This window comes from Zea mays, unplaced genomic scaffold, assembly GCF_902167145.1.
Source record: "Zea mays cultivar B73 unplaced genomic scaffold, Zm-B73-REFERENCE-NAM-5.0 scaffold_94, whole genome shotgun sequence".
Taxonomy (NCBI): Eukaryota; Viridiplantae; Streptophyta; class Magnoliopsida; order Poales; family Poaceae; genus Zea; species Zea mays.
Genome location: NW_023367386.1, coordinates 94,974 through 109,366, shown reverse-complemented (window position 1 = coordinate 109,366; position 14,393 = coordinate 94,974). Strand labels below are relative to the sequence as shown.

The 14,393-nt window shown below is 41.8% G+C and overlaps 1 protein-coding gene across 1 annotated transcript; it reads left to right on the top strand.

The window, feature by feature from the left end:
- The first annotated feature begins 2,064 nt into the window (after positions 1 to 2,064).
- LOC118476003 (uncharacterized) lies at positions 2,065 to 13,481 on the top strand. Its single transcript, XM_035964004.1, has one exon. It carries the CDS (start codon positions 2,083 to 2,085, stop codon positions 3,415 to 3,417), a length of 1,335 nt encoding a protein of 444 aa, XP_035819897.1. The 5' UTR covers positions 2,065 to 2,082; the 3' UTR covers positions 3,418 to 13,481.
- The last annotated feature ends 912 nt before the right edge of the window (positions 13,482 to 14,393 follow it).

The following is a 14,393-nucleotide window of genomic DNA, read 5'->3' as shown; positions in this document are numbered from 1 at the left end:
GCAAGTCTGTTTTCCCATGGGCCTACTACCTGCTATTTTCAAAGCGTAGAGGACCCGCCTTTCTGATCAAAGTATGCTTCCCTTATGGGCGAAACCACTGAATCGGACGGATCCTTTTTTCTTGGATTGACCAGGCCAGCTTCTCCACCCAATTCTTTTCTTACGAGACGAGATAGGCACAGTGTCAGGGTCATGTGATGTGAATGGTTTGTTTGATCTGTTTCTTGTCCCTATGGGTTCGATTGGCAATCAGGATATCGGTTCGCTTGGCACTAGTCGAATAGGCGATTCAGTCGTGATAGTGCCATCCCTTGCCCCTTGGAGTGAGTTGAAAGCACTCTTCCAGCTCTTGATTCGCGGAATTCATTACGAAGCAAGATTTCATTTCATTTCCATTTACGTCATTAGCAAAACAAGCAAGATTCACCTCAGGATACGACGAATTCTGGAACACTTCCTTGATTGATATATGCATTTTCTAGAGCAGGCACCATTGACTGCTTCTTCAACGTCTATACTATACGAGACGAGACGAGTTATTGTACGAGTCAAGCTTGCTCCAGACCAAGCTCACTTTACACGGGCTTAGAACTCAACCTGACCCAACAAGAAAACGGATAGACGCAGCGCAACGGCTTGATAGCCTGACTCAGCAAGAGGCGAGGATGCACGTGACTAACTAAAACAGCTTTCGCGCTATCAACTTCTTTGATCGAACCTGGCCTGGCGATTGAAGCATTCGAGATATAGAAGAAACTGCCCAAGTCAACCGGATATTCCAAAGCAAGGGTTATGAATCAAAAGAGAAGTGCCAGCTGGATCTCTGGTTCAAAGTTCAGGGCATGGAATTGATTCGTATGCTCGTTCTCTCGCTGAGCAGAACCATCTCTGTCTGAGAAGACCCAGTCTCCCAGTGTTTCTAGAAAAGGAAATCCCATTCGTCAACCTAAATGGAAGGGCAGGTAAGGGAAGGCCAGCAGGAAATTCAGTAAGTAAGGTATCTCAGTGCCAGTGCTCTCCGGTTTCAAGTTGATGCGGGCAGTCGTGGGGACAGGCAAAGCTGGGATGCCTTACTAGCAGGAATGAAAAGGTATGTATGAACCAACAAAGGTCAAGTAGACGAACACATATCCACTCCACTAGAGAAAGCGTCGAACCAGGGAAGAATGAATGGTTAGAACCAGTCAAGGGTGCCGTACTCATGCCTACGGGGAAAGAGGACTGATCCGTATCTGATACGCCTTCACTTCTTTCGAGCTTCTTATTCGATTTCTTAAATGACTTCTTCGGGCCTTACCCTAGACTACCTTCACTTAACTTAATGCAGAAGCCAGAGTTCGAGGAAAGCGGTAGTTGGTTATTTCGGGATGAATTTCTATTTCTAAAATGTGGATGAACATAAATGGACGGAAACGAGAAAAATGCATAATTCATATAAGTTCATTCGAAAGAATGAGGATTCATGATGTCTCTTCCCAACCATTCTTCCTGAGGAAGGCACCTCCGATCGAGTCCTTAGCGCCATGGATATTCTTCGCAGTGCCTTTGGATGCTTCTCAGAAACCGCCTCTTTCCACTGGCTATATGAAATTCCAAATGAGACTTCCCTGCGTCGCCAAAGGAATGGGAAACTTCTTGGTTCGAAACCTTTGATCCTATGCCGCCTGTCTGAAAATAAATATAAGCAAGGCACCTATGACTACGAATCCGAAGGCCAAGCATGCGGATTTGACATGGTTTCCCACTTTTCTCAGAGTCACTGGGCAATAGAAAAGTATACAAGCACATTTCCAATCTACATAAAGATACCAACCAGGTATCTACTTCAAAGACAGGGCGTCGGCGATCCTCTACTATTAAGAGACAGATAACAATGGTGCCGACAGAGATGGACAGAACTGCAGAGAATACCTCTCCGGAGAAGTCCTTACATGTCTCAAACTAAATAAATCCAACCAATAGTGAAACTGAAACAAAAACACGTCTCTTACACACGAGAGACACTGTTGAGTCTCTCTATACTATTTTCAGTATAGAGTCGGGGTACACTCAACAAAGAAAAATCCCGAACAAGAACAAAGAATGGAAGATATTATGAGCACGATTCGCATATTGTTGCCCTTGCGTAAGCAGATTACCGGATATTTTGACAAACCGAGCCTTTCTCTTAATCGAGATTCTACTAATGAGTTCTTAAGCACCTTTCTAAAAACTTACATCGAGGATATTCATGATTTCCATTTCATCGATGAAGATCCTATAGATCGGGGAGAATCCTCTTTATCATTAGACAATAAGAATACAACTTATTACGAGGCTGATGCAAGTGATGAAGAAATGGATATAACAGATGGGATAGAGGGAATCATAGGGGGTACTAATCGAGGCCACAACGGTGGTGGCGACGGTGAAGCTCTATTCATTCAAATAAGCAGGTTACTTATGAAATATATAAAGTATTATATACTCAACATAACACATACCTATGATGCCATGCCTTGGTGGGTAAGCGGGATACCATGGTGGATGGCTGAGAGTATCCTCACACTCTTATCGTTAGTATGTATACATTCTATACTTCAATTTAATCCTCTTATCTATAAGGGCAATCGATGTGATATTATTTATAAGGTGCCGGATATTACATTAATAGGAATAACCAACCATATAACAAAGGAACCAATTAAACAGCTACAATGGCTCTATTCTCTGACACCTGATAACTATCCTACTAAATGGATCTATAGACTAAGAAATCTCTTTAGTTATGATGAGAATATTCCATATAGGATAGGATTTCTAAGAATAAAGTGTTCTTTAGGCTTACGGAGTATAAAAGGCTTAGTATTAAGTGATTCTGTATTATATCAATATGCCCATTTGGGAGCTGGCCTCAAATCTCTCATTCCGCAATCTAGAGTAGCCATTTTCATGCAAGTTGCAACTCGTCATTTTGATGAAAGGCATCGTAAGTATCTCTACGGTTTCTTTAATATACTTGTGTATTCTGGCGTAGGATTAGTTGTTTGGTACTATATCACACCACACCTTATACCTGATTTAGGATTCTTCCGCGGGGTAAACCTAGATTCTTTTAAGGACCCAGCTTCGGTTGTTGATGGGTACAAGAGGGTTTCGTACATATTTACAAAAGACGTCGTTAAGACTGTGTTAAGAACTTGTCGAAATGATACTTTTTTTCACAATTTACTAAATGAGGAATCAATCCAATTTTTTGATAACGAAATTATCAGCATAACCGATTTGAATTCAAACAGACACCTTAATCTAGATCACTTCGAGGAGGTTGAAGCTAACAAGCTAGATCTAGTAGCGTGTATTGCAGTAGGTATTATGAGTGCTACCTTTATAGCTACCAATCTTCTTCCTCCTGGTACTACTACGATAGTCCAATGAATAAGGAGAAGGTCGTTATTTGTCAGTATTGAGCCTGATAGCATAATTCAGTACCCGTGATGATGGGCTCTAGCAAGGAGGAAGGGAAGCATCCTCTTCAATAGCTTGAAATCAACTACAGAGTGTTGAGTATCAAATTACGTATTCTATTTATTCAGAAATCGCACAGGGGAAGCTCCTGAATTCATTAGTTGAGTATGTGATCTCATAGTAAGAAGTGATCACAAACGGTGATGGATGCCGAGAGTATGTTGATGGGGTGAATCTGTAGAACAATACTACAGTAGAGATTGGGTAGCCCCCTCAACTATAAATAAGCAAATCCTGAAAGGCGAGTAAAAGCACCTACAGTTGTATCTGTCTAAGCTATTATAAGCTTAGAGAAGGGGGGGAAACCCCCATCGGGTAGATGCAACTATACAAAATACCCAACACACACAAAAACAAGGGACACACTATTATATCATGAAAAACACTGTCGAGTCATTAGAACAGTTGAATACCACACTTTCTAATACAGTCAACGATATACCAGAATCATCTGCAATGGGTGCCTTAAGCCATTCGGCTAATTCGAGTATTAATGCAGCTCTTAACAGTACGGAAGAGGTAAAAGGGGTGAAGATGTCGCGGGGGATTCAATTCATGCAAATATTAGTGATATGTTTCATATAGGTAACCCATTCAACCCATTTCAGTGTTTCATTGATAACCACATGCGTAAAACCATCTTTGCAAAAAATCCATATGTGCAATACGCTGTCGAAAGTTCTTATTACACACCTGCGGTTAATCGTCTGGTTAAAGGGTTGAGTTTGAAAGATATGGATCCTATCATGCGTATGCACTATCTTTATATGCGCTCGTTGCTCCGTTTAAAATTGAAAAGAAAGATTTATCGTGCAGATTTCAGTGAATATAAGGGGTTGCGGTCTCTCTATAACAGGGCTACAGATAATTTATATAGCCACCTACAAAGGGCATTAGAAAAGTATGAAAACTTCGGTGTTTCTGCAAAACATAAAGTATTGCAATGTTTAGTACACGTGGTGACATCACAATCAGACAACAGTGTTAGGTATGTCTATGGGAACATCTTTGCACTAGTTAGATTAGGTACTTATGTAACAGTGTGGTACTGTTATACTGAGAGCGCACCAGATTTCATATCTGTGGACCCGCACTATCTTGATATAGAATTGATTATTGATTTATTCAAAGTTCGTAAATTATTCGTATGGATTCCATACGAGGAAGTGATTAGTACATCAATCTTAGAAGCTTATGATGCGGTTGTGGAAAGGACGGCTTTAACGGATTGCTTGGATAGAAAGTTGAGAGAAGAGGAATTGTCGGATAAATTCGAATTCTGGGGGAAATGCTCTGATGGTGATCATACCATAGATTCTGTAGAGGAGAATGCCACTATAGAATATGCTAGCAGTAAAGAAGGTAGTGCCTGTAAAGAGGGGGTGGATAGTAGCTGTAAAGAAGAAGGTGGTGGCTGTGAAGAAGAAGGTAGTGGGAGTGAAGAAGATAGTGACGATAGTGACAATCCTAGATACCTGGCATTCGGTGTGGTTGTCCTTGTAGGTGTGTTATTATACGTCTGGTATTGTTCTAGGTAATTCTATATTTATTGTGAAAACCAGAAATAAGAGTTTCAGTTCATACTTGGCGGTAAAGGGATAACCTTTTTGTCTTGAGTGGAAATAGAATTCCTTTTTGCAAAGCTAGCTCTTATGGCGCATTGGTGCACAATCGTGCACTGCTTCTTCCTCATAAAAGAACCCGGCTTTCCTTCCTATATGTTTAGGATAAAAACCTTATCCATTAAGAGATGGAACTTCAAGAGCTGCTAGGTCTAGAGGGAAGTTGTGAGCATTACGTTCGTGCATACCTCCATACCAAGATTAGCACGGTTGATGATATCAGCCCAAGTATTAATAACGCGACCTTGGCTATCAACTACAGATTGGTTGAAATTGAAACCATTTAGGTTGAATGCCATAGTACTAATACCTAAAGCAGTGATCCAGATCCGGCCAAGCAGCCAATCAGTCGTGTAAAGAACGAGAGTTGTGGAAAGAAACTAGCCTAGCGTATTGGATGGAAGATTCGATTCATCGACCTAAAGAACCGTGCCGGGGGTGCCGTGAGCAGCCACACCTACTACTTGACTCTTCCTCTTGACCGAATGGCGAACCCAGATTCTTCATTTATCACCGCAAACGAACAATTTATTTGCGTAGTAAATAGAGTAAGGATCAAAGAGTATACCACTAAACAAGACCCTTATAGAGCAGAGAGAGAGACAAAGGACATAACAAGACCCTTATAGAAGTCAAAAAGATAATCAAAGGCATTCCCTGGTTTACTAACCCTTATAGAGTACATGAGCCAAAGCACAATCCATCCCTTCCAATCAGACAAGAAGGAATCCGATGTATTGATCTTCGTCTGTACTGTGCTGTACAAGACAATTACCAAAGATCACAACTAATGATCTGTTTGACACAAGACATGACATGACCTGGCGGATCATATACAGAAATGGGTTTAGCCTTCTCCTTGGCTTGACTCTTGTAAGTGAAAGGTTGGATCATATCTGGTTTCCGGGAAGGTGCCTCGCTATTCCTCTGTTTTGTAGCTGACTAGTAAAGGTGGCCTAGCCTGCACAGGTTCGTTGGTTTCAGCTTGTGCTTTACTTGAGTGGTTTCGGGCTCTGTTTGGTATTAGCTTGAGAAGCGGTTGTAATTGTTCATTCATATCTTGTTTCAGCAATGGTCTATACTATAGAGCTCGGGAATGCATTCCATGCCTATTCTTCAATATGAGAAGGGGTGTCTCCCCCTCTTAGAGGCTTTTCCTCTTAGCTTAGAGGCTTTCCTCTTTTTAGCAGCATCAGCTTGAATCTCCCGATTAGCAATCATGATTTCCGAATTAGAAAATTCATTTCGGAGATCTTCATTCTCCTCTAACAAATTCATAATTATCCGATAGGAGGTCGGATTGATACTTTTCACATCAAAGTCACCTATATGGCAGGGCTTAGTATCAACCCATACTCCATTTTTGTCGAACACATACTCCCTCTTTTTACTTTCTAACCCCATGGTATACTTACACATTTTCTCTTGAACCAACAGTTCACGGAAGTTTCTACTGAACTTTCGGACATATGAAATCACTTTTTTAGCCCTAGGGTCAGCTAGCTGGTTGATGAACCATTCTTCATCAGCCTCATCTTTACCCGCTCCTTTAAACTTTATTATGGGTTGGTCCACACTAGATGCCTTAAGCATATAGGACTTAGGTGCTAAAAAGATGCCATATTCGACAAAGTGCTCATGCTTAAACTTACCCAAAGCGGTAGGTGATACCTCTTCTTCAGGAAGTTCCCTCTCAACAACGACTGAGTCCGTATCCGTGTAATAGCAGTCATCCCTCGAAATGAATGGGTGCATTCTTATGCGGGCATAACCCGTGACAGCGGCCGATATTTGAACAGCAGCATAAGTAGGGCGGTCTGAACTAAGCTTCAGTAAATCCAAACTTCTGACATTTTTGCATGTTACTAGGCACTTGTCTGAACTAAGCTCATAACTTTGAACAAACCCATCATTATAGAGAGCTAATTTTCTACTTTCTTCTGTAGAAACAATTTGAGTCGTTGTGCTTTCGGGGCTGATCCCGAACCTCCCGTAGAGACTGTTCATGGTGATTTTATAGATGAAATCCAGAGCTTTCTCCCCTTTAGCCTTAGCATCAAGCCTTTTGCTGTAGATGTCGTACACAAAACGCTTGAATGGTGATTCCTTTCTATCAAAGATATATCCACAGATCGGGTATACTTTGTAGCCCAAACTTACTGCATACTTAAGCTCCTCAGAAAAATAAACACCGAGAAATCTCCCCGTGGGGAAGATTATCGTACCATCATCCTTTTTATAAGGTAGAAGAGGCTTTTTAATATGCTTAGGACAAATTATAAAAGCTCTAATGAACCCAAACATATCATTCAACACAATCTTTGATTTCTTTGATCCTAGATCACTAACCCAGCGGGTCTTGCCTATAGGCATATCATCTAGCATAGATGAGGGGTATAGAGAATTTACATCATAATAATACAAATTCTCCCCGTATGGCTTATACACGTCCGTGTGACCACCGTAGTAGCCTTCCCTAATAAATTGAGCCTCATTATCGTCAGGAATGTAGATGCGATTATCATCATCATCCTTATAGTAAACACGTCTAAATATTTTTAGGGCCAATGCTGATATTGTTAATACTTTCAGGATATCAATCCCATACTCTTCCCAAATAATGGCTTTAGCGCGTTGCATAACAGCAGCTGTTATTAGAATATCTTGTTTAAGATAAGTTAAAGAGTCTTCCCTAATACTAGGTAGTTTATCAACGGTGACATTCTGGTGATCGAAAGATCCCTTCCCCCCCAATTCTGGGCAAAAACTATTGGCTAGATCAGCGAGCTTTACTTTCAACAGGAGGTACGAATCCATGAACGTTAAAACAAGCCTTTTATCCCCATTTTTGGATACCTTATACAGTTTTATGGAATAAATACAGTCGTTTCTCATGATGGGCTCTATATGACAGTTTTTATAACTTTTAGTTAAAAAAGAGAGTATCATAATACCGTCGAACTGAGATAAATTGTGAAAGTATACAACCATTGAACTTCCTCTTCTTTGAACATCCTTTACTATTCTATTAATCATCTCTGTGAGCATCTTTTCACTCATATCGTGAAAATCCTGGCACACTTTTGAGTAGTCATGTGCATAGAACGTCGTAATATGCTCCGCGTTAACCCGCTTTTCCATATCAACCATCATATACCCCCCTGCGTAGGGCACGTGAGTTTTGTCGACATCCGTGTCTCGTCTTTTTAATAAAAGAGTTTCTAGATCAGCAACAAAAAATAGAGTTTTGTTTTTCATTTCTGTTTTATCGACAGGGATATATGACTGATAGCGTCTTTTTGAACGTCGACCCATCTTGGGTATTTCTAAATTATTTATGTCGCTGTATTTAATAAGTGCTCCCTTCAGATAGTTCAAAGATTCATCTTTAGTTGGAATTGAAGCTTGATTCAAATCTATACTACCCTCCCTTTCTGATTATTCTATTTAATGCAAGAGTAAGGATAGACGTCTTATTCTTCAGTGTTGAGATAGAATGACTGTAGACCCTCTTCTCTCTTTTAGTTAGCCTTACTTATTTATTCCAATTCCTCAGCTGGAAACAGAACTACCAAAGGGAAGAAGACAGAAGGCAACAAAGGCGCGTATCAGCTTCAAGCATATAGAGAACTTGACTTACTCACCTACTTTAATGCCTGCTTTTTACTACTTGAAATTGAAAGCTGGCTTGGCTCTCAGACCAATTAACTTGACACCTGCTTAGCGCCCTCACTGCTACTTCTCTCATTAAGCTGCTCTCTCCTTTTATCAACTTATGAAAAAACAGCCTATTGATCTTCCGTCGCTCGCTATGGATGGTTGCAGTTGCCAAAAGGCTACCTTTTCGCACAACACTTAAATGAGTCACTGACTGGTTTTGACGTACGTAATACTTAACCTTACAATCGGCATTGCCCTTCTTCTTGCAACAGAGGATTCGTTCTCTACGCCGAAAGGCCCAAGGCGAATACAGAGGCTAAGAATCAAAGCAAGGACTTTTTTATTTGAAAAAGATGATAAAACAGGTCAAAGAGCCAATAGAGGGATGTGCTCGCCGCACTTCTTAGCGTTTTCGATGCAAAATCATTTGTCGCGGGAATTACGAGAAGTCCTCATTCAAGCACTAGAAAAACCAGAGGAATTTAAAGCCCCGAAAGAAAGATGATGGAAACAATGCACATCGACCAAGTAGCGACCATTACCTTTGAGGATGAGGACCTGATAAACGGATCTGCTAATCATAATAAACCCTTGTATGTCACGGAGCTTAACTTCACTTAAGTTGGTGGATCCAGGTTGTCTACAAACATAAACATTCTCCCTTTGAAGAAAATCACAAATGACATTGAGTGAGCGCAAGTCTATAGGGTCCATGGGTTCAATCAAAACTCTCAGAAAGCTCTGGGGGCAATTACACTGCCCATGCAATTCGGTTCATTTCCGACCTTGGTCAAATTCTATGTCATTGACGCCGACACTTCCTACCGAGCCCGGGACCTTGGTTACGTGAAAACCGAATGGTGCCCTCGACCTTGAACCTGTGTTTGAAGAAAATTACGAACAGAATAAGAGGCTACGCGCAGTACTACGCGGTGCATGGCATTGAAACAGAAGAAGAGCATGGCACCCGTCTCCCGAAAAGTGTGTAAGATGACCAGCCTCCTATGCCCCGATATGTTGAAAGGAAAGAACGTGGAGCAAGCGCTTCCGATCAGGTGTGGTCAATTTGATAGCTGCCAGTTTGCAAAATTATGGTTGTCCTATCGGCGCTAGAAGAAGCGTCCATACGCCGCTTTTAGGTATCTCCGCTTCAGACTGAAGTTTCCCACGGCTTAGAATAGAAGACGTTGAAGCCGCACTAGCTATGTGCCAGGACGATGATACAGCAAGATTAAGGATCTCCGTAAACAGAAGAAACTCAAGTGAAAGAAGCCCACTAATTGAATAGTCAACTTAGATGGTTCCACTAGAATGGAGGGCAACTTCGGACACTCCTCTTATTTTACTAACTTAATATTCTCTGGCTGGTTCTTAGAGTTTTCGTCCTGACATTGTTAAGCATACTGCGATTCACACACCTACCGACTTACGACTGCTTACACAATAAAGGTTTTCACTACCTTAGCTTACGGATAGAATGAATGCTTGTACTTGCCCAAGGTGACTTCGCATTACTCTATACACAGGGTACTGTACTATAGGGTTAGGGTTAGGGTTAGGGTTAGGGTTAGGGTAGGGTTCCGTTGAGATGAGCCTTCCCCACTGTACAAGAGTTATAATATTCTATTAGATTGGGAATTGTACCCGCTGGTTTTCTTTTAAGAAAAGACACAGAGTCCTACTTGGGATTGGGACTTCCACAGTAGCTCCTTTACCAAGACTTGATAAAGTAGTTCGCAGTAAAGAAAGAACACGGATACGTTACTAATAATAATAAGATTGGAGTTAAGATGCGGATCAATTTGATATGCTATTTGTTATTAAACACTGGTGTAGTACGACTACATACATAGCCTTCTTATCCAGTACCAAGGGTGAAATAAGTATTCAAAGTACCAGCAACACTCGAGAAGAGAGATTCTGTCGAAAGAAGAAGTGCGCCAACGCTGGAGACCTACAATATACCATATCCGAGGGGCTACCCAACAAGGAGTAGCTACCCAGTGCGATAGCTTGCTTTTACTAATTAATAAAGGACCAACTTCTATACTCTCCGTGAGAGACATCGGAAGAATAAGGGCTTGACGGGATGGGCTAATTGAAGAGATATTGAAGCCCCCTATGAATTCAATGTGCACGCGGACCGGGGGAAATCCGCTTTGGGCGAGCGTGATGAAACTCCTTCTCATTCACTCGGTCGAGATCTGGTGTGAACGAATAGGCTATGAGAAAGTGAACTTGACTACGCGCTGTCGGGTATTACGTTGGTGGGAGAAAGAGACATGAATACTCCTCCTCGCTTACTGTATTTCCTGGCTTTGCTGCTTATCTTTACTCGTTTGAAATAGTCGGCTAGCTTTTCACTAGTTTCTAGATTGAAAGTTAGGCGAATTCCACACTGAAATGCTTAATTCAAAGCAGACTAGGTCTTTGCTTGCTTTAGTACAGACATCCCCGGTGATGAACTCGCTACCTACTTGAACATCCCATTTACTTTCCTTTTCTCTCTGCCGGCTGAGCGCTTATTCAAGTAGTTTTTCTTTACTATAATATAAGCCCCACCTATTACTTCTGCTAATCTTGGATTGCCGAGCCGAACAGACACTGTACCTACCTCAGCCAGGATTTTGGACAGCAAAAGATGGCCAGGATGTAACACATTAGGAGGGATAGGCTCCGCTGAAATAGCGGGACAATAAAACTTGACACGGTTGCTTTGCTTTAGCTATAACAGGAGGAATAGCCTTCATCTAGAGTGAAATCATTATTAGATAGGATATTCTTTGAATTCACATAGAAAAGTCTAGTCTACTGAATATATGATACTGAAAGCAAGACGTAGGCGTTGGCAAAGGAATTTGCCTTTACTATACTATACTATACTATAACGCACACGTTTCATTATTGTTGCTTTACTATATATGATATGATATGATATTCCTTTTATCATGAATTGGATTGGAACCAAGGAAGTTTTATAGCTTATTGAATTTTGGGGAAAGAATCACTCTCACTTATAGGCTTACTAGTTCCCGTAGTTCCACTACACAGTTCATCAGTTGGAAATAGAGTCCTATTGCTTTAGTAGGGGTTGTAAGATCACACCTGAAACTTTGGTTGTAATCCCTGGGGCATTTAACCTTGTTTTTCCCTTGTGAGCCGCCTATGTAAATCCACGATCTTTAGGCAAATTTGAATCAATCATCGCTCCAGTGAGTAACGTATTTTTTGGACTTGTAATAATAGCCTTGTCCAGTAGCGAAGTACTAACTTCTTTACTTTGCTTGCCCTGTCCGCCTTTCAGGAAGCCTACTTGGCGATGAACAAGACTTTGAATTGAAGGTCGAGTAAACTATTCGAAGGATCGCCGATTCAGTCCTCTTTTTTTATGTTGTAGAGTCCGTAACTGGTCTTTTCTTTGGGAATGGTAACCTTACCCCGTGGTCAAACTCTTGTCTTGTGGGTGGTCAATCTCAAACTCTTTATTAATATAGGCGGATATTCTAAGAAGGCTAATAATCATTCTCAAAAAATCCTTGCCTAAATCTGCGCCATCTGTGTCCGTCTAGTGAAGATAGCTAATGGATTCCTCCCCAAGCTTCTTTCTTATTAGTTGCCTCAGCACCCGAGTAATAGACAGTGGGACTAGTTCTTAGTAGGCAAGCACCTCCTTGAGTGTCCAGTGTCAAAAGAATGCCAGGACCAGCCGATCCATCCAAGGTGAATGAGCCGCACGAACTGCTAACTACAGATATCATTTGCTCCTTGGTTTAGACTTTAGAACAGCACTAGATCTTAAGTATAAGTAATTGTGGGAGCAGACCTCCTAAAGCACCAGACCATTTTATGAACCAATTGCAAGTAAAAGTAGTCTTTGCAGCAAGTTAAACAATAGTATCACAAGTTCACAACTATGAATGCTCACACTCAGGATAGACGCCCAGCTTTATTAAGAAAGCCAAAGTTCATACAATAAAAAAGGAAATAAGGAAAGCAGGGGACACCTGCGTTACAATGAGGTAATCTGACTTATAACGACTCCTGAACAACTCAAACACTAGAAAGCACTAGTATCACCAAACCAACAACTGAGCTTTCGACAGACGGACTTAGTCTTTCTTCAGGTCCCGCTAACCTAGTGATGTAGAAGATTAGCGCCGGATGGCACAAGGCGCTTTGCTGTGCAGCCTCTCCACAGAATTTTGCTGCATGCTGTGATGGTGGAACTGTCATTTTGGGGAAGAAGAAAGCCGCCCCCTTTTGCGGCAGAGTGGGCAGCATCGCTTTCCCTCGCGTAGCTTCGATGCCATGAAAAAGCAGAAAAAAGACAAGAAAAAGAAAAAACAGTATCTTTTGGATTCCTGCCATTAATTACAGGAAAACGAATTGTGGAGCTGTAGGCTTCAAAGTAAGGGGAGGACCGAGATTATATACCCAGCAGCAGCGCGGGATCGAAGGGCTTGGTTGGAAGGTAAGTTGGTGGTAGGTTAGGGGTCTTTCCCGCGTGATAGGCTTGGCGCTTCCCGCCTGATAGATAACCACCACCACCTTTTACATGCAAGACTGCCATGCGGCACGAATTTCACGGTAGGTACAATCCTGATAAGTTTGCAGCAGTTGAGTCATGCCTTTGTAAACAAACCTTTCCCACCTTTAACAAACCGATCCAAAACCAAGAAAGAAAGAAAAGAAGGAATTTTAGCACAAGGTTCGCCAGACTTGCTTCTCGCTGCGCTCGATCAAAGAAAGATAAATCGAACAAGAGCTGCGCTCGACCAAGAAGTCATGGGGCTAGCTCGAACGATATAAAGATGGAATCAGCAGTGTCAGAAGGTACTTCAACCAAAACAGAGTAGCATGGCCGGGCAGTATTCGAAGCCTGTGTTCTCCCGAATAGCAATAGAATATTTTCTGACGGTATTTTCATTTTTTCAAGTGCTATTGCCTTCTCGGTATCGTTTTCTTCAAGAAGGGAAGGAATCGGGGGTTCCGGGCAAGACTGTTTGGCTCTATGTTCAGGAAAGGAATGCCCTCAGGGAAGAAAGAGGAAAGTAGCATAGCAGAGAAAAGAATCTCTGTTCTCAGTCTAAGTAAGCCCGTCCTAGCAATAGTGGCTGAAGCTGGTCTCGATCTCGAACTCAAACTGATGCCTAGCTGCCTCCATCTCCGCTTCCTTCTACTACCAGCGTGCGCTCATCCCTTGCTTGTTCTTTCAGGACTGAGTATGATGAAATATTTGGAGATCTGACTTACTTTAGTCCGTATCGTCGGTCTACTTCTGACAAGCAAAAGGCATAATATCCCCAATGAGTCAGGAATAGAAGATGCCAACGTGTTGAGACCGACCTAAAGATCTTGTCAAACAATACAGGCTTTCTTCCAAAGAATATCCCACTTTGTTGGCTGGCCTGGGAAATCTTCCTAGCCTTGACTGTCGTTGCGTTTAACGAGCTTGACAAAACTACCTCCCCGCTTCTCAAAACAAGGCAGATTAAGGGAGAATGCCATCTTTTTCGTAGATAGTCAGAGTTCGAGCTACTGGACTGGCTTCGGCTTCTTCCTTCGAGTTAGAGTGCCCAATGCTAATATTCTCAAATGCCTTAA

Coding starts and splice junctions, on each gene's coding strand:
- LOC118476003 (XM_035964004.1), top strand. CDS start 2,083: ATGGAAGATATTATGAGCACGATTCGCATATTGTTGCCCTTGCGTAAG.